Source organism: Panthera uncia (assembly GCF_023721935.1).
Source record: "Panthera uncia isolate 11264 chromosome B3 unlocalized genomic scaffold, Puncia_PCG_1.0 HiC_scaffold_1, whole genome shotgun sequence".
NCBI lineage: Eukaryota > Metazoa > Chordata > Mammalia > Carnivora > Felidae > Panthera > Panthera uncia.
The window spans coordinates 3,205,940-3,226,427 of record NW_026057582.1 but is presented as its reverse complement, the minus strand read 5'-3'; the positions used below and the strand labels follow the sequence as shown (position 1 = coordinate 3,226,427).

General features: G+C 53.3%; 1 protein-coding gene across 6 annotated transcripts in view; it reads left to right on the top strand.

Annotated features, from left to right (window-relative positions):
• Window positions 1-16,005, top strand: part of PPP2R5C (protein phosphatase 2 regulatory subunit B'gamma) — a 127,689-nt gene extending 111,684 nt beyond the window's left edge. For 5 of the 6 annotated variants that reach the window (XM_049612134.1, XM_049612131.1, XM_049612132.1 and 2 more), the window contains 3 exons: window positions 1,782-1,883; window positions 3,321-3,393; window positions 13,424-16,005. In XM_049612134.1, the coding sequence (XP_049468091.1) occupies window positions 1,782-1,883; window positions 3,321-3,393; window positions 13,424-13,555 (307 nt within the window). In that variant the 3' untranslated portion in view covers window positions 13,556-16,005. Of the gene's footprint in view, window positions 1-1,781; window positions 1,884-3,320; window positions 3,394-7,751; window positions 7,864-13,418 lie in introns of all 6 variants that reach the window. The other variant, XM_049612136.1, reaches the window with a different exon arrangement.
• The last annotated feature ends 4,483 nt before the right edge of the window (window positions 16,006-20,488 follow it).

Below are 20,488 nucleotides of genomic sequence, written 5' to 3'. Positions count from 1 at the left end.
ACCCAGTGCCGCCCCCTTGTTTACAGGCGAGGAGAGCGGGACTCGGGGCGGTGGCCGGTGGCGGTCGGGCCACACTCGCGAGCTGGCGGTCCGGCTCGCAGGGTCTCGCGCACACCCTCCCACCGTCCCGGCTCACGTCCTCGCCCCCTCTCGCTCGGCCACAGTTTCCTCATCTGAGAAATAGAGAATGTTGGCATCTGCCTCGGTGGTTTGTGTTGATTCATCACGAAAATCAGTGCTCACGTGCAGAAAGCACTTGCAGCCACCGTCACCTCCTTGGAAGTTCGTGGAGGTGAGGCTGATAGATGTAGGGTCCCAGGCACCTAACAGGTATCCGGTGAACGTTCGCCGTGGGCACGCGGCTGTAGGGGTCGCAGCCCCAGCCACCGGGTCCTGGGTGTGTGCGGCCCAGCAGACCCCGCCTCAGTATATCGACTTTCAGCAACCTTTTCTATGTAACGTGCATTTCTCATTGCGCTCAGCAGGTGACGGAGCGTAGCCCTCGTCCCTGTGTGTCATTTAGTGTGACAGGAGAGTCAGCAGTGACCGCTGACCGGCTGCAAAGCCCTGCCGGTTGCAAAGAAAGAAGGGTTATTTCAGGTGTTTCCAAATGCGAGTTGGGTATCATGAAGTGAGTTAAGAAGTAGCTGTGAATCGTGCAACAACCACAAAAGCAGCAGCAGCAGCAGCAGTCACGGTTTGAGGCTTAAGGTTTTCTGCCGTTGCTCACGACGCTGTGGGTTGACCAGGCTCTGCTGGGCAGTTCTTGGTTTGGGGAGGTTTTTTGGTCTTAATTTTTCTTTTTTTTAATTATTTTTGAGAGAGAGAGAGAAAGCACAAGCAGGGGAGGGGCAGAGAGAGAGGGAGACACAGACTCTGAAACAGGCTCCAGGCTCTGAGCTGCCAGCACAGGGCCCGATGTGGGGCTCGAACCCACAAACTGTGAGATCATGACCTGAGCCAAAGGAAGTCGGACGCTTAACTAACAGCCTCCCAGGTGTCCCAGGGCAGTTCTGCTGACCTCACCGCGGTGTGGCTGTCATCTGATGGCGAGGGGGACTGGCGTCCTCTTCGGACCCCACTGGGTCTCAGAGCAGCGGGGCCTCCCCCCTCTCGTGGGTGTCAGAGCCGGGAAGTTAAGTGCCATTAAGCTATCCTATGGTAATTTTATATTCTGTCTTCCAGAGCTCTGTTTTGGCATGATTAAAAACTTTTCTGTTCTTAATTAATAAGATTAAAAGGAAACTGATGTTTATAGGAAATAAAGGGTTTCCGTTATTGTCCCCGACACATCCCAGTGGGTTTTAATTACGTATACATTCCCAAATGTTTGTTTCTAAGAGAGAAAGGGCGTGAGTGGGGGAGGGACAGAGAGAGAAAATCCAAGCAGGCCCCTGCTGCCAGCACAGAGCCCGACACGGGGCTCAAACTCACACACGGTGAGATCAGGACCTGAGCCGAGCTGAAGAGTCGGACGCTTAACCGACGGAGCCACCTAGACGCTCCTGAACTGTATTTTTTCAAGTCTCAACATTTTTTTATTCTGTTTCCAAGGAAGGTGGTTTTTGGCCGCCGTCAGCCAGGACACCGCACCGAGAGGCCTCGGGGCCGGGTGCTCCGTGAGGGGCCGAGTGGCCGCCTCACGGAGGCGGGGGCTGGGAGGCCTGGGAGCCGTCGGGCCGAGCGGGGAGGAGGAGGGCTGTGGCCGCGCAGGGCGAGGCGGGGAGGGGTGGAGGGACGGGTGGCGTGTTCGGAGCCTGAACGGGAAGTTCTGCTTACAGGACAATACACGGCCTGATCTACAACGCACTGAAGCTCTTCATGGAGATGAACCAGAAACTGTTTGACGACTGTACCCAGCAGTTCAAGGCGGAGAAGCTGAAGTAAGTTGCCCCAAAGCTGCTCCCTTGAGGGCTTTTTCCTCAGTCCTGAATAGACCTCTTCCGTGGTTTGTCCGGAAGAGCTCATCAGGTCTCTAAAGCAAAGTCAAGTCTCTCGTACTTGGAAAACAAATGAAAATGTGTCGTGTTAGCTCATCTTGAGAGAACTCCTCTGTCCCCCGCTCCCCTCCCCCCGCCCCGTGCTGCCAGTCCAGTTGTCTCTGCAAAATGTGTGTGCGGACCTAACTTTCAGAATTTTTGCTTTTCTCGGGAACACGTAAAGGCTGTGAGGTATAGTGATTTTTTAGGTTCACAAGGCAGGAATTTGGATTCTGTCCCATCAGATTTCTGCGAGAGAGCAAGCGCCTGTGTCAACAGAGCTTTATCGGGCCCCTTCTGGAGCCTGGCCTGTGTCCTTCACAGAGCCAGGGCCCCACTCTCACGCTTGAAGGGTGTCAGAGTCCGGCGTGGGCTCTGGGCAGACTTTATTCTTTGCTTCTCTGCCACTAGAAGCTGGCTAAGACAGAGAAACGTTGAACGAGTGTAGTTCAAATTACAGGATATTTATGAACAGCCGTCGCATTCATTCTGTAGACAGTATGTACATGTTTACCTGCACACCAGGCCCTGCTTTAGGCTCCGGCAACACAACAGGGCACGAAATAAAAGTCCGTGCCCTCGTGGGTAGTGTGGAGAGGGAAGACAGCAAAACACACAGGAGGACGGCGTGTGCAGGGTGTGAGGTGAGGGTCCGCAGAGCAGGGAAGGCGCACGGGCACACGTGCACAGGCCGTTTTCCGGGCCCCCTCCCGGCTGAGCGCGGTGTTCAGATGCGCCACCGGCTCTTCAGAGGGCAAGTAGCTTAGCTTTCTGAAAAGGATCTTGCAGCACGTTTTCCAGATTTTAAAAAAAAAAAAAAAAAAGTTGGGTCCAGGTGGTTAAGTGATTCGCCAAAGGTCATGTGACTCACTGGTGGGGGAATCTGACAGGAACCAGGTCTGAAGACCGTTCCTTTTTAAAGCCGCCCTTGTTGGGACATCGGCTCTTAACCTCAGTGCCTTTACGCTGTGGAACGGTCTCACCTTTCATGGCTCTGTGAGCTTTTCTTCAAAATTATATAGGTCTTCTGGAGAAGCAGCGAAACCAGGAAGGACAGAGACCTGAGATGTACTCGTATAAGTCTTCCTAAGAACCCACGTGCCTCAACGTGTTAAAATTCTAGCACATCTAGTTGTTAAATCTTCTCCCCTAAGTCTGGCTTGTGTTTTGCATTTCGTTTTCCGTGTTAACCTATATTGTGATCACCACTGTGAAGAATGTGGAGTAGAAACCAGAAAGTGACAGAGGGAAGCAGGTGATTGTGTTGCTGGCCTTGTCATTGTTTCCTCTCTTGAATGTGATCCCTCTCTCTAATGCCAATGACATTTTACTATTTTTCAGAGAGAAGCTAAAAATGAAAGAACGAGAAGAAGCGTGGGTTAAAATAGAAAATCTAGCCAAAGCAAACCCCCAGGTACTAAAAAGAGTAACGTGAAAACGTCTAGGGTATCTCTTGAATGTTTTTATGAGCTAGGAATGTGGCTGCATCATGGGCAGGGAGGGGGTCGGCTTCACTAACCTTGTATGTGGAAATGTCTGCAATAAAAATACTTCTCAACTTTCGTACAAGTAACTTATTTTGCCCCACCAAATTTTTACCACAGAATTGACCTTTTTTTCCTCTGCTTTTTCAATAAGATCTAAATCTTAACCAATATACTGTGGTAAAAAGAAAGCCAGGATACAACGTCTATTTTGGGCCAAGATTATGATTTGCTTTCTCCTCACCAACGTCATAGATGCTGTAGCTAAAACGATATGTCCCTTTCTTTTTAATATCGAAGTCAGTCCAAAAGAAAGGAACATAGATTTGAAGTCGATGAAGTACGATGTCCGTGTCCTCTTTCCTAAAACTAGGTTCCTATACGCTGAGCCTTTTAATCGTTAAAAATTGCCTGACGTCTGCGTGTTAGCAACTAACCCTCTCTCCCGTCCTCGCTAGAAGGTTCCAGCGCGCTCTGGCAGGTGCGCGCACGCGGCGTGTCTCCCGGAGCAGGCGATGCGGTGGCCCGCACGGCGCCCGCCCTGGGGCTCCGAGGGCGGCTGGGGGTTCTGGGTTGTGTGGTCTTTGGTGTTACGCACGCTGGTCTGGGTGACTGGAGCACTGCCTCACGGGCGGGCCCCCTGGTCACGGGGCCACTTTCCTGAAGATCGTCTGTGCGCCTCTCCACCACAGTAACAGCCCGCTGGCGGTCCTCAGGCTCCCAGAAAAGCTTGTACCTGACAAGAACCCCTCGGTACCCTCAAAATCCTAAAAGGCTCGTTGAGGTGAAGCTAGGTTCCAAGCCATCTGTTTCCTTGGGCCAGAGGCGGGCGTAAATCATTTACTAAGTCGGCTGTGCGGGATTCGTGGCGCTCTGACATCTCATAAAAGACAGCACGTGATCACGAAGCTAAAAGTGTGTGTTGATGTAATGTATCAATCGTGTTCCCTTTGATAAAACCACATTCGAGAGACTTACACCTCAGGAAAGCCGAATGACGTTAAGTGAGGCCTTCCTTCCGCCCTGGAGCTACTACCCCCACGGCCTTTCCCTGACACGACCGATTCTGTGCTCTGCCACAGAACTGCCCTGTCCACCTGCTGGAACAGAAGGGATGTTGAACGTGAGGCTGGAATACTGACGTTTGTTCCACAACACCGTGAAAGCCCAGATCCGGGGCCGGTGGAGGTGGAGGTGGAGGGGCCCTACCTGACGGCCCCGTGCGAAGGGCAGCCAGCCGGGCGTCCCGGTCAGGATCGCCAGACACCCCACCACACGCGCACCCCAAACCCACACCTGAAACCAATCAGAAAGGCTGATTTTTAGCTGTGTCGCCTGGAACATAGAAATAATCTCCTGGGAAACCACATCAAGCTTTCACGTTACAAACGAAAAAGAGCGGGTTGGCTGTATGACAAACGTGGCCTCGTTTCGCTGCTGTGCTGTCACAGGTGTGCCTTCCGAAACAGAAATTGCTCTCGTTTCCCTTTTCCTGAGCTTCTCCTGAGTTTTCTTACGTGACGCGTTTCCTCCTCTGGGCCGCTCTCTGCTGTGTCCCAGGCAGGCGACGCCGTAAGCGCCCTGGGCTGCACCTGCGGGGAATGTGGCGTTCTGGGCGCTGTGTTGACCATCTCCCCGTTGAAACCATGTGTGACCCGAGCCCCGTGAGTCCTGTCTGCGTGCAGCAGTCCCCGATGCAGCGTCTCCAAAAGGAAAATGCTTCACGAGCTAATGTCTCAGAGCTGAAAAGCGGGGCCTCGGGACTTGATTCTCACTTGAGAGAGAGGGCGTCTTGTCTAAGTCCTAGTCTCTGCTCGCTGTCTGCAACAGCAACGACAAAAGGTAATAACCCAGTGGACGAAACATCCTGCTTCCCGTTTCCGCCATGAAAGCAGTCGGGTCTTTCAAGCTTTGGCTCTGTATCTCAAATCTGCCTTTTTGAGGAACCGATTCAATAGCTTCTTTTTTAGGGCGCATCCCCAGCAGGGCACTGTCTGCTCACCGACCTGTATCTGGAGGTCTCCCCATCTGTCCTGGGCTGGGGGGGTCTACGGCGGCTCCTTTGGGGGGGGGGGGTCTTAATGTCCCGCATCATTTAGGTTTTTTTTAAGTCACGAAACACTGAGGATTTCTAACGTAAATGTGTTTTCCGACTCCGCCAAAGAGGCCAAGTCACAGGTGACTGCTTATTTCCGCCTGACTTTGGCGGGATTCGTGTGCAAGGAAGACAGGCACTCGTGTGAAATCGGGTGCCACCTGCTTCCCTCTGAGAGACGGGCCCCTCGGGGCGACGTGTGTGTTCCTTCACCCTGCCGTGACCCCAGCCTCAGCAGAGGTTTTTACTCCTCGTAAGAGTCCTCTCCTGCGGTGGCCGCTGTGTGGCCCTTTTGTTGCTGAGACCGGTCTGTAGCATTCTTGTTCCCACCTCTCTTTGCCCTGAGCTCCAGAGAGAACTAGGGGCCCCACACGGCTCTCCCACTCCCACATGGAGTGCGCCCCGCTTTTCCCTCGGAGCAGCCAGAAGCTGAAATGCTGGTTAAAAAGCAACCCCTGTGCCTCCTCGTGAGAGTCGTGGTTCCTCGTGCTGCTCTGAGCCCCTGAGGTGCTGTGCCCAGGCAGCCACTGCACTTGGCAGATGGGCACCAGCCGGGTGTCCTGAGTCACGGGACATTCCCCAGATACCAAGATGAGAACAGGACACAGCTTCAAGGAGCTTAGGATCCGTGAGGGGAGCCAGATGGAAGCAAAGAGAATTCATTTCAGATGGTCAGATTATAACCCAGGAGATGCTGGAGAGGAAGCCAGGGGGTCTGCTTCCTGCCTCTGACGGGGACGCGTAAAGACACCCTGTGGCGGTGGCACGGCCACGGCCGAGGCGTCCCCAGCAGGAGGGCTGAGCTCCTTGGAGGGGAAGTCTCAAAGGGGACCTCCCCAGTCTGAATTTGGGGGAAGGTCCTCGAGGCAGAGAGAGCAGAGTCAGGAATCCGAGTTGTTCGGCACAGGTGGACTGTTGGCTATGGAGGAGCGGCTGCATTGGTCTGGACGAGGGACGAAGCTGGAGACGGAACAAATGTCAATTTTATCCCCAAAATGGATGCAGGTGTTAGTGTCTTAAGGAGAGAAGTGGTGTCGTCAGACTTGCATTCCAGAAAGTTCTTTGTGGCAGCCAGGAGGATGGGGTACTGGGAGGGGCCCGCCCTGGGGGCTCGTAGAAGTATGTGGCCGAGGCTGGGTTGACAGGAATGGTGGGGCGGAGGGCCGTGTCTGAGGGCCCAGCAGCGCTGTGAACAGAGGCCAGGCAGGGAGACCCCCGGGGAGCGGGGAGCCATCGGGAGGGGCAGGGAGGCAGGAGGGGAACCGGAGCAGTCTCGGGGCGGTTGTGTTCCGTCCGTTGGGCCCGTCGTGTCCAGAGAGGCCGGGAGGGTAAAACCCGATGACTGGCTTAGCAGCCAAGAGCTCCCCCAGCCCCAGCGTCTGTGGTACCATTGGAGGGGCCGTGGGGAGGGAGTGGGGGCGCGGGCAGCTCCCTCAGTCCCTCCCATCAGCCCAGCGACGTGTTTGTTGCCAAGCGAGAAGGGCTTTCGGGGCACCTGCTTGCGGCTCCCCCACCCCCGTGTCTTCCTCCCCTGCCCTCCCCCTCACAGACAAAGGGGACACGTAGCTCACTGTCACCATCACAGCAGCCCTCTGCCGTGACCTTACCCCGCGTCCTACTCGGAGACAGAGACGCCCGTGGCCAGAAACGCGTCTGCGGCTCCCAGAGCCCAAGGACGGTGGGTCCCAGGGCCGCCCGGACCCCGAAGGCACACCAGCCCTTCCCTCCGTGCCTGGCCCCGGGGTCGCAGCGTGCGACCCGGCCCTCCCAGCCAGCTGGCGGAGTTCTGGCTAGAGAGCAGAGATGCCGAGGGTGTGGACACGGGGGTGGGGCTGATAAGGCGGTTCCAGTGAGTTAGAGCGTGGGGTGAAGGGGTGAGGCCGGCAGGTGCGTGCAGCCGGGGTGGTGAGCGGGGGCTGTCGGCATGGAGCGGTCCAGGTGGGCACGTGGACTCCGGCCCGGGGACCGGGGAAGGCTCTGGAAGGGAGGCTGCAGCCTGCGTCGCGCTCCTTGCCCGGTGCCCCGCGGGCCGAGGAGAATGAAAGGGCTCTGGTTTGTGAGGCCCCGCAGGTGCGGGCCGGAGGGGGCCCCGGGGAGGGCGCCGGCGGGGAGACGTGCCCCCCGCCAGGATGAGACCCTTGGCGTCCGCAGCCTGAGCGCGAACAGAGAGGGGCTCCCAGCTTTGCGTTGCAGCATGCGGTGTGTCGTGAAGCGAACACCGTGAGCCTCCCGGTGGCAACGGGGACGGACGGGCCTCTGTCTGAAGATGTGCAGACGCTGAGAGAGACAGTGAGCGGACAGGCCCCGCCAGGTAACAGCGCGCAGAGCTGAGCTGGGGTGCGCCCGCGCCAGTTTGTCTGAGAAACACTTGTAGGAGGTGACGGTATCCAGGCCAGCACCTTCGGTGTGAGCCCAGCGAGAGACTCCGTGTCGGGAAGCTCGGAGACAGTCGCAGCTCCATACGTCCTAACGATCAAAGTACCGGGCGGAATCTTTGAGAGTTTTGATTATTTGCCTCGTTTATATTAACAGTAATGATCTCAGCCCTTAACTGTCCTTCAGATGTCAACCTGGGCGAAAATCGGACCTGTGGCAGTGGTGTCCCTCTGCACCGTCCCACGTGCTGTGGCGCCGGGGCGTCCCCTGTCACGCCCCCACGGCCCCAGGACACCGGGCAGAGAGCCTCATTCTCCTCCCCTTCGCACTGCCTCCCGGGGCCGCTCAGGAGCCAGGGACGCCTGCAGGCCGGGATCGTTGTCAGGACCACCTCACGCCACGCCTGTGCTCAGGTGGTTTGTTTCCACGGTGGTAGAAATACGTGTTCAGATCACCACCGATCCAGAGACGGACGTTTCTTACTAAACCGGGAAGATGTACCGTGTGGGCTCCGAAGAGGGTCATGTGCCAAGTCCCTGCCTGCGCGAGGAGCCTGTCACTTGCTGAGTTTCTCTGAACGTGCCTACCTGTCTTCAGTTCCTGGGACCCAGCACAGTCCTGCCTGGATCGGGGCGCGGGGGGCGCGGGGGGACGTGGGCCTCGCTGACTCTGCAACTTGAATCCCCGGGGGCCAGCTCCACAAGTCCTGGTGACACCCAGCGCTACGATGCCGAAGCCTGAAAGGTCACGCGGGCCAGACCGTGTTGTGCACCGGATACAGGTGGACGCAGCGTCGTCAGTGCTTGGAACCCACTGAAGCAGAGAGGGTGCTAGTAAGATTCCACTCCCCACCTGCTCGGATGGGGCCAGGCGTTAGCAAGAGCACGGGACCTCCGCCGTCCAGGCCGCACGGGGCTGCCGAGCCCTCGAAGCGTGGCCACCTGCGCCGAGCCGTTGTGCCGTCAGCCGACAGCACGGGAGCTCCCAGGCTCGGTATGAAGAAAAGGATGCAAAAACCTCTCATCCGTAATTTTCTGTTGTTGCGATGATAATAGCATTTGGGGTATATCGGGCCGAATAAAAAATACTAGCCACATTAAAAAAGTAAAAATTTTTTTTTTTCCAACGTTTTTTATTTATTTTGGGGACAGAGAGAGACAGAGCATGAACGGGGGAGGGGCAGAGAGAGAGGGAGACACAGAATCGGAAACAGGCTCCAGGCTCCGAGCCATCAGCCCAGAGCCTGACGCGGGGCTCAAACTCACAGACCGCGAGATCGTGACCTGGCTGAAGTCGGACGCTTAACCGACTGCGCCACCCAGGCGCCCCAAAAATACTTTTAAAATTAATTTCATCTATCGCCCTTTACTTTTTTAATGTGGCTACTAGAAAACTTGGAGTTCCATACTTGGAACACGTTATTTTTCCATTGGGCAGCACTGGTCCAGACTCCTTTTTTCATAGAGCTGCCCAAAGAGGGCGACCCCACTGGCCAAGTCCATGCCGCTTCCTGCCCAGCCAGCCCCTAGCCTTCGCTGAAGATCAAACCTTGAAAATACGGGGGAGAAACGCAGAACACTCCTAGTAAATGTAATCCAGGTAGATTCCGTAATTTCCTTACAAGTAATATTCTTAGCAATGAACAAAGTTAAGGAAAAATTATATTTTTCTCTGTACTGGCTCTGGGGGTGTTAATTTTCCTACTTCTTTTTTTTTTTTTTTTTTTTTTACGGGGGGGGGGTTTTTTTTTGGGGGGGGGGGGGTACAGCCTTTGGTCCAGTGCAGGGAGAGAATGACCTGTGTCCAGAATGTAATGGAAGTGTACATTATGGTCCTATTTATGATTTAAGGTGATTCTAAGGGATCAAGTATTTGTTCAAGAATGCAAACCAAAAGAGCATTCTAATGTTGAGTGAAAAACTGCCTCTCAGAGTTGACCCTAGTATTTGTGGGCCCGCCAGTCCCAAGAACACCTTCCACATGGTGGACGCACCCCTCTTTCCTTAGCACAGGGCACAGCTCCTTCCCAGGGGAGCACCTTCCACATAACGTGAAGGGATCGCTGTCAAATCACCTACCCACTTAGTGCTGAGTTTCCTAGAGAACTCTTGTATCATGACTCTTGAAATGAGATGAAATAAGTTTTTCTATGTATTCGACAGTTCTACAAAAATTATTTGCCCGCCCCTGCCTCTTAGATTTCTATGATCACGTTCCTGGGTCAGAAGACTGGATGCCATTAAAATACCACTTCTCCCCAAACTAACGTGATCTCAGTCAGACTCCCAGCACACTTTTTATTTTTTTTAATAACATGCGGATTCTAAAATTCATATGGAAACACAGAGGACCCAGAATAGCCAAAACAACTTTGAAAAAGAATAAAACTGGAAGATTAATACCACCCAATTTGAAGACTTCTTATCGATTTCAACAGTTCAGTGGAATCCACCCCTCCCCCAATCTCAAACTATCTAGATGAATATATTTATAGTGCAGGCTCTTAGGTATAATATTTGATACGATAGACTCTTACGAATTTGAAAAACGTTGGGAGTCATATTCCTGAAACTCTCAAAAACTCTGCTGTTAAAGCAAGGAGAAGATACCTAGATGCAGGAAAGTTATGTGCACAATATGGAGAGCGAATAACAGCTAAAAATTAAAATTTGAATATTTTCAGTGCGCTTCTAATTTTGTTTTTGGCTAATTTTATTTTTTGCAAAATAAGTCCACACTTATTTAAAACGATTTGAACGTCAGCCAGAACGGGAGGCATAAGAGGTGGATGGCAGAACTGTACCAGGGGAGGGAAGGAAGTCCTCCGGGAGGGGGGGGCGGTGGTTGGTTGGAATTTTCTAGAGAAATACAAATTATATGTTGACCTGTGAGAACCACGATTTGTTTTGTTTTTGAGAAACTTGTATAACCCTACATAGAACATCCGAAGAAAAATAGTAAATTGCGTGTTTATGACATTTCTACCAGAGATGTTTAAAATGTTTACAATTCTCATTGTTAACAGTCAGTTGGGAGAAAAACAGTGTCAACCATGCAAATAAAGAAGGTGTAGACAGACGAAAGGTGGGAAGCGAAGGTACAACTTAACACGTAGAGTGTGTTTAAGGCTCGTGTCCTCGGGCGAAGCCCTGACAAACTAACGTTGGACATGAAGTATCTTCCCGCTTCCCCCTGTCGTTCCAGCTTGTGGTGGGAAGGACCGAGGGGGTCCCTCGAGAAGCCCTGACTGGTTGTGTCCTCAGTGGCATAGTAAAAACGCGCACCGTCATGTGTCCGCGAGGCCTGCTCTCCTGCTAACACTTAACTGTATGAACTTGGCCTTTCAGACCTGCGGACGCGCAGCCGACAGAGGCCCGGCCTCCAGCCCTTCCTTGCTCTCCCCCCACCCCCACCCCGCCATCCCCTCTGCTCGTGCTCCCTCCTCCTTCCCTGCCTGCTGTGCTTCTGGTCTTTTCCCTCTCGTGGTTCGTGAAAATCACGCTCTGCCCTACCTGCCAGGCTAAGATGCCCGCGCAGGAAGGCCCAGACGTGCCCGGCACCCTTGCCGACCCTTCGGGTGATCGGGGCTCATGTTTGCTCTCTCCGCTTGCCTGCGCTGGTTCCAGTTCCGAGGTTTTTACTGTTTTTACTGTTGGCTTTTTCTGTCTAAAAGTTGCTTCTCTGGAATGAAGGCCTGTGTCGGCAGTGATTAAATATTTCCAGGACGTCAAAGTGCTGGTTTCGTTTGGCCTCGCTTAGGCTTTATTTTACAGCTGCACGTGGAAGGGGCACAAAATCCAGGGTAGAATTTTCCCTCTTGAGTGTCTTGTGGGCCAAAAGCAAACGTGCGTCGGCACCGTGACTGACAGTCCTCGGGGCGCGTGCCCTCACGGCCTCCTGACGCGGGCGGCTCTCCAGAAACCATCTCTGGCTAGTTTTCAGGGGGAGAACTCAAAATCCCCACCTTTACCATCACCGAGTGTTAATTTCCAAGTAACATTTCTAGAAATATTCCTGACATGTCGCACAACGTTCCTTCCGAACCCTGACGTTGTTGCCGTTTCCGTAGATAAATTTGCAGAAAATCTCCCCAGGAAATGTTAGCTCTGCAAAAGATGGGAACTTTCCACGTATGACTTTTCCGCAGGCTCTGGAATTGTTCTTAAAAGCCAGGAAAAGTCTACTTTCTGTCAGCTGAGGGTAGACATCCAGGAACTGTGAGAGGCTGTGGTTATGTCCTTCCTGTCAGACGACTGACTTCCCTCGAATTTTCTCCGATAAGGCATTAGTTCTCTACCGCAAAGAGAATGCGTTCTCTTTAAACTCTGTCTTCTTTTTGATGGAGACGCTAAGCAGAAAGGCTTGGTTCTGGTTAAAGTGTGCAACTAATTGGCAGTCTTCTGGTGGATATATGGCGTTGAGATGACTTAGGTGGCTCGTTTCGTTTCAGAAGTACTGGCATTAATGCGGTAGCTCTGCGTCAAAACTGAGTGATTTGTGGAATTGTTATTCATGGAGATGTGGGCGCTTTTGGTGCAAACTGCCCAGATCAGGCCCCCCACCCCGCTTTCTTTGCAGATTCACGATGCTCTAAAGCCTCGTGGAAAAATAGGAACCTTTTTTTTAAAAATGTTTAAGTGAAGGGGCGCCTGGGGGGCTCAGTCAGTTAAGCCTCCGACTTTGGCTCAGGTCATAATCTCGTGGTTCATGGGTTCGAGCCCCGCTTAGGGCTCTGTGCTGACAGCTCGGAGCCGGGAGCCTGCTTCGGATTCTGTGTCTCCCTCTCTCTCTGCCCCTTCCCCACTCATGCTCTGTCTCTCTCTCAAAAATAAATAAGCGTTAAAAGAAATAAATAAATATGATTAAGTAAAACCTAAAAACTGAACTTGAGGAAGAGAATGAGGTGGAGAAGGGGGTCTTTTATTTCTTATTCTTAATATTGGGAAATTTTATGTGAATAATTAAAATACTGTTTTTCTAAGTCCTAGAGGGCTTGTCCCCACAAGCGACCCATTTAGCACCTCTTCCCTTGAAGACCTTTTTCCAAATTTGACAGAAGTTTGAGACCTTTGCTTGACTCCAAATCCAGCGTTAATGTGTTTCTCTTCCATTCGTTTTATCCACCTCCAAAGGAAATTTCCACTTTCTGAACGGCTTCGGTAGCGGGCATCGGCATAAAAATGCCTTTCGTCCTCTTTGATGAAGTAGGAGGGTTTTGATAGCGATGAGGTTTGCTGAAACCAGTGGATTTGCAAGACAGAGGGGTGTGGAGTGCTGGGTGCAGAGCCACACTTTTTAGACCGGATTGCCAGCCCATCACCCTGGTGGTTAGGTCGTCTCCAACGGCCCAGGCCGTGGGGGGTGAGGCCCGCGCCACAGAGTTCTCAGGGCAGCCCTGGAGCGTGCGTGCTGGGCTCCCGGCCCACGGCTGCCCTCTGACCCCTGCGTGGCCTCGTTGGTCACCAACGTCCCTGCATTTTTGATTCCAGGCCCAGAAGGATCTGAAGAAGGACCGGCCCCTCGTGCGCCGCAAGTCTGAGCTGCCTCAGGACCTCCACACCAAGAACGCCTTGGAGGCTCACTGCAGAGCTGACCAGCTGGTCTCCCAGGACGGGCGCTAGTCCCCCGGAGGACCGCGTCGGGCTGGGGACGCCTGCTCTCTCCTGGAGTCTGTAGAAAATACATCCCTTGTGTGCCATACAAATCAGTTACACTCAGAGTCCAAGCTTTTCTTCCACCCCGTTCTGTAGGCAGCGACACACTCTGCCTCAGCTCGAGATTAGGAGTTCAAACAATGGTGGCTTCCCCGATGTGTCCGTGGAGCCCGAGGGCCACCGGCCGCGTCCCCGGCGCGTCGTCTCAGCCCCGGCACGGCCCCCGTAAGACGGCTTCCCCAAATCAGAGCTAAGGAGAGCACCCTAGACATCTTCACGTTCGGCCCAGACGGAATTCGCGATCGTTTACCATAAGTGGTTCTGTGATCGTGTGGATGTGCTTCAGATCAGAGGAACACTTGAAACAGAAACGCATCGCGTATTCTTGAAGATTCTACAACCTCTTTGATTGTTTCCACGTGACTATTGCGCCAGTAGTCAGTCGTTTTCTCTCCTTGCTCTCTCTCTTTTTTTTCCCTTTTCATCTCGTTGAAGTGGTCCTTTGCTGTCATCATTCTAACACAACTTACTGGGAAAAGTGACGTGACAATCCTCGGCCACTGTGTTTTCCTGAGGTGTTTCTTTACTTTGCCTGATGACCCGTGTGCCGTGTTACTCTCGTGTACAGCTAAAGCCATACTTCCAAGCCCGCGGCCCAGCACCAGGGACTCCACGAGTGAGCTCGTAGGAGAAACGTGTTTTTAGAAAACGGCTTTCTCCGTCCACCTTGACCGGAATTGGAATTTTAAAACGATGTGTCCCCTCTTTTTTTTTTCTTTGCATTTTTTTGTCTCTACTGACACACGGTTGCCCTTTAACGAGGCTCTTGAATGAATAAAATTCTCATCTCTAAGAATTGATTTGATACATTTTGTAGAAAGTTAGAACGAGACCCTCTCGAGCTCGGCCAGTCCGGCCCCCGCCTCTGGGCATAAAGTAACAAAAATGCCACCAGACGCCACCATCCGTGCCGGGCGCCGCCCCGACATCCGCTGGGTGCCGGACGCGGGCCCGAGGGCTCGGACGGGCAGCCGCCAGGGCCGCGGTGAGTCCTTCCCCGCCGACCAGAGCACGCGGTATAAACACCTCATCAGGAAAAGACAGTGTCTGAGTTTCCATGGGTCTTCAAATGCTGCTATAGATCCACAGATTTCCCTGCATGTTCTGAGCTTTCTGTTTGAATGGAATCGCACGAGGAGAAAAACCCTTCACCCGTGGTGCGTCCGCTCCGTATTTCTCTCAGGGTGGCCAGTATTTTGACTTCCTTATCCTGCTTGAAATCTATTTGAGATGTGTACTGCTATCCCGAGCAAGTGATTCAGTTTCCTTGGTCTGTGGCCTAAGATGCTATAAGTTCGTGTTAAATGTCGCTGATGCGCAGAAGATGAGACGTGGCTTCTCTCAGGCTGTCCGCTCTGACTCGAGGTCGCGGGTGTCCGCTGACACGTTGTGGGAAGCGGACCTGGGCCCCGGGCAGCTGTGACGCCCGCTGCTCCGGGGTCGCCTCCGTCCCTCTTTCCGCAACGTCTGTGTCCCCGCGTCCCGGAGGAAGGTTGCAGAGGGGGGTGGCGGGGTGGGCCCCGTGTTCGGAGCAAGGGCTCCCTGAAAAAAACCGCCCCAGCTGGAAGCAGGAAGGGCCACCTTGGGAGAAGAAATGCTTCCTGAGAAACTTGACAAGTACCTATCAATTGTACCATTATGAAATGTATCCTTTAAAAACAAAAAGTTTAGATGCCTTCTCCTTTTGAGGGAAAAAGGGTGCTTTTTATTGTATAAAGCAGCATCTTATGTATTTTGATATACCATTGTTTGAACTTCCGTCTTTAGCTGATAGATCCTCAGATATCCTCGATTCTGGATGTTCAGTATGTGTGCGAGAGAGGGTCCTGGGAAGGCCCCCCCCTCTGCCCTCGGTAAAAAGCGAAATATCCTTGTCTGGGTGACTGTATGAAGCTCAGCCTGTAAAAACACCTTTTTTGTCGAGCTTTTATCTCTGCTCTTTATTGAAGACAAACATTCACCAAAAAGGGGGGAAAAAAAAAAGTTTTGAGAGAAACTAATTTTCTTTGACGAGAGTATTATTTCATATTTTGGCCTATTAAAGTTTTCCTAGTTAGTACTCAGATTCCCTGTGCTAATTGTTCGACTTCTATAAGATACACCATTTATTATATTATATAGATACGCCGTTTATCCTGCACCAAACTGATTTCAAAAGTACGACACTGAGAACAAACTGGTGACTGTTTTTCTTCGTAAAGTCCCGCATCCGGCATCTTCACTGTTTCCAGACTGTATCTGTACATCAGAAATGTCCGAGTGTCTTTTTAGTGTGGCTTTAGTATGGCTTCCTTTTAATATTGTACATACACTGTATCTTTGTTTTATGGTAATAAGTAATAAAAATGTAGACTTCATATTTTGTACAAAATGTCCTATGTACAGAATAAAAAAAAGTTCATAGAAACAGCAAAAATAGGTAAGTGGCACAATTATTTTTCTTTAGAAGATATCTGTAACTTTCCGCTTTAGTGAAATGTTAAGTACCTACATATTTTTTAACATTTTGTAATTCAGAACTTTTTGTTTCGACATTGTTTATGAAGAGAAAACTTCATACACTTGCCATTTAATATGCTCTTTTATCTAATTTTAAAAAACTCTAAAAATGGTGTATTATATGGACTAAATAAAGAACATGTGAATTTTACTGCTCATCATGAAACTAAATTTAGCCACGGTGTCGGGCCAGCTGGTCCTGGTCACTATCGAGTTTCCCTCCGGGCTAGGCAGCCATGCCTGGGACACCGGCCGGGGGATGGGCAGTGTGGACGGAGTCCCTCGCTCCAGCCGGGCGTGTGCTGGGCCCTCCTGGGCTCGTCCCGTGGGCTCATCCTTCACTTCCCCAGGGGAGAGAGCAACGGTGCCTCTCTCCACCGGCTCTCCTCTCCTCTCCTGAGTAGGCACGTGTGAGTCAGAACACGGTTTCTAGAAATGGAATCATTTGAGCCCAAATCGTGATGTTTAAAAAGGATTCTTGAAAAAAGAGATGAATGTCTTGCAAACAGAATCGCTGAGAATCTGAATTTGGGGTCCCCCCCCCTCTTCTTCACGGGGATCTTCACCGATCCCACCAATGCTGTTGATGAAAAGTCAACCAAAGACGCAGAGTCGAGTTGCTTCCTCAGGTCGTTGCCACGAACCACCCATGCCCTTGGCTGTGCTTGGTGACCTTCCAGCCGGCGGGTGGGGCTCACTAGTTCCCTCTCTCTGTCCCAAGTCTTGTGACACCCTCACCAGTAAAAGCACAGGAGGTGTCGCCCTGGGCCCGGGGGTGTATTGAAGGGGCCCAGCCCCCCGCGGCGCATGATCCTTGCACATGGTAACTCCATGGGGAAGTTTGGGGAACCGCGCGTACCCCACTTCACCCCGGGCAGGTACGCTGGTCAGAGGACACCTTAAACGTGGTGCAGCAAGGAGCTCGCTGGGCCCTGGGACCGGGTGGTGGACCAGGGGAAGCCAAGGGTAGCACCCTGGGGCGCAGGAGCCCCTGGGAGAACCCAGTAAATGGACGCTTGCCCTGGTCTGAGTCCAGCTTCGTGCCGCCCTTCTCGCACGCCAGCAGGGGCCCCGGCTGTGTCTCCTTCCCCGAGAAGCGGTACCTTCGTGCTGTCGGGGGCTGCCCGACGCTGTGTTCCTTTACTTGCTTCTCGTGACCCGGCAAAGTATCTGCCCGTGTTCATCCTCGCTGACCGGTGAGGACACGGGCTCGCAGAGGTCAGGTCACCTGCCCAAGGTCACATGAGTACTCAGCGGAGCTAGGTTCCGGCCCACGCAGTGTGGCCCCGGGGTCCATCGCCTCCCCTGAGGAACGCCTGAGTCCTACAGGTGAACACAAGAGGGCCACTGCCTGACTGTGACTTCACCTTCTGGAACTGGAGGGACCCGGAAGCCATCCAGCCCGGTGGCCCCTTCACATACACACTTCAGAGGCCACTGTTTTTACATAGATCTAAAGTTTGTAATATTTGAACTACTTAAAACTCAAACGTGTCATACCAACTGTCAGCCCTTCGGGGACCCCCCCCCAACTCATTAGCTTCTGTCCTCATCAACTTTATGATGTTACTACATGAACCCGTAAATCAATCAAAACATCAGCTCTTTAATATTTTGGTTTTACGTAAGATTTCATTGGGGGGGGGGGTGGAGAATGGATTCCACCATCAAAAAGTTTGAAATCCACTAAGATTAACTCTTTTAGGGAAGGAAATCGAAGGGGGAGAGTTGCTCTCCAGACTGTTCATGGCTGAGCGTTTCCCCACTCTGGCTCACTCTTGCATCTTTCTGCTTTTTACAGAAGTTTTCTGTAAATTCCACAGCACTTTTCGGTAGTGGAGGAAAGAATCTCTTTTTTTTTTTTTTTTTTTTTTTGGGAGTGTGTGTGAGCAGGGGAGGGGCAGAGAGAGGAAGAGAAAGAGTCCTACGCTCAGCATGGAGCTCGACGCTGGGCTTGATTTCATGACCGTGAGTGAGATCACGATCTGAGCCGAAATCAGGGGTCGGACGCTCAACCAACTGAGCCACCCAGGCACCCGTTTTCTGATCACCCCCAGTTCGGGGTACACGTGGCTTAGTTTACCCCTGTGGGGCTTTCAGAGACAGTCCCATAAATATAAGCTGGAGCCGAACTCAGCTTTGTGGTTTATTTTATAGGACGACGTATATCACTGATGACTAATCGATCACAACAGGTTTCTGACCCATCTGTCTTTCTCCAGTTTTATTGACATGGAATTGACATGCAGCCCAGTGTCAGTTCCACCAACGACCTGACTTGCATAAGGTGCTGCGAAACGAAGTTTCTCGTGAATGCCGGCCTCCTCGTTTAGCTACCCCAAAGAAAATCTGGATTCCTGAACTAAGAACAGCCAGTAAGAAACACTTTGTGAACACTCAGCGGTGCGGGAGGAGGAACAGCCGCGGGGTAGTGGGCGTCTCAGCTGCGGGAAGCCCCCCACCGGCCCCGGAATCAGACACGTACAGGGAATCGCTTTTCCCCAGCGGGTCTGTGTCCCAGCGGCGTCTAATAGAGGCACTCGGGCTCTGCCTGTCTCACGCACACGCACACCCCAGCGTGCTCCCGCCAGCTCTGTGCAGAATCAGGATATGAATTCGAGCGGGCACTGGGAATACATGGTAACACTGAGAGGTCAGCCTAAGGTCACCTGTCCGTCTCCGGCAGGTGCCGTCACCGTGGCACACTCTTCATCTCTGCCTCCAAAACGCATCTTCTAGAAACCTGCCTCAAACTCGTTGTAAATTTCAGGGCCCCTTGTAACCGGTGACGGCAAGGGGTTAGTCCCCTGCCCCTTTCCTTGGGGTTTCCTCCTGGAGACCCAGGTTCCACTCCTAACACCAGGTAGATGAGCAGAGCATTGAGGAAGCTGTTCAGCACCCACGTAACGAGGCCGTGTTGAGACCTTGCTGAAAATGGGTTCCCTGATGGGTAAGTCAGCCCAGAGTGAGCGCGCTGCCTGAGGCTGGAGACCAGAGCGGGGCCATCTCCCGAAAAACCAGAGTGTGGGGCAGCGCTGAGCCCTCACGATCCAGGCCGACCCCCAAGGCCACGTTCGCTGGCTGCTCTTGAGCTGAAAAGGGAGCGATGTTGATAATAAGCCTTACTACTCGATGAGTCGTTTTCTTTCGATGTTGCCAAAATGCAGAGGACCGTGTGGTGGCAGTTTCCTCTAGGAACGCCGGAGGCTGCTGCTTCTGGGGCTGTATCCTGGTGAGTTTCAAGAAGACCAGGCCAAGAAGCCCGCCACGTGGCCTGACGCCACGAGAAGAGCATGGGAGCGGGTGGGTGTCGACCTGCCCGGCCGGCTGAGGAACTTTGGGGGGAAGGGCCGCTGTCACACTGGGGACAGTGGGGGACACAGGTTAAAATCAGCAACAGGCAAAGCTGCGTAGGGCGGGGCCGTAGTGGGAGAGGCCAGGCTCAGAGCTCGGGTGTCCTTCCCCCGAGGTCGCTCCCCCCAGCGGCACTGCCTACGTGGTGCGAACCAGGGAGCCTCGATATCCAGACTGTTGGGTTGTTTTTTTTTTTTTTCCTTAGGTCTACGCGTTTTGAGAGAAGGGAGAGAGCATGAGCGGGGGAGGGGCAGAGAGAGAGGGAGGCACAGAATCCGAAGCAGGCTCCGGGCTCCGAGCCGTCAGCCCAGAGCCCGACGCGGGGCTCGAACCCACGAACTGTGAGATCGTGACCTGAGCTCACCTAGGGGCCCCGCTGTTGCATAGGGGTGACTCACATTGACGTGGCTGACCTTTGTGCCCAGCGCCCCCAGAGGTGCAGCCCGCAAGCCACGCCCCCATCACACTGTCAGCGTGGACCAGCCAGCATGGCCCAAGGCCCCCAGGGCGACAGACACTCCTCAGGCGGGGCTTAGGGAGCAGAAGCCAAACCTCTCCTTGGGCACCGTGAGCCCCTCACCGCACGGAGGTCCTTGCAGACGAGGGCAGGCGGGTTCATTCGCCGGCCGAGGCCACGGCGCGCAAGGGCACCGGCGGGAGCCCGACCCGCAGGGCCCCTGCCCCAGCCCTTCCCACGGCACAGCCGCGTGCAGACGACCACGGGAGGGGCCCGCTGGCTCCGATTCTGTGTCTCCCTCTCTCTCTGCCCCTCCCCTGCTTGCTCTCTCTCTCTCTCTCTCTCTCTCTCTCAATAATAAATAAACACTAAAAAGAAGAAAAGAATTCACTACAGGGGGCTGATAAGATCAGAGGTGGCATGTGATGCTTGAGTCCCCCAGGTGGGATGTGAGCTGGGGGCGGGGGTCACGCGCGGAACCCCCCACCGCCGCCGGGACACGCGCGCGGAGCGTTGCCAAGACCCGGCAA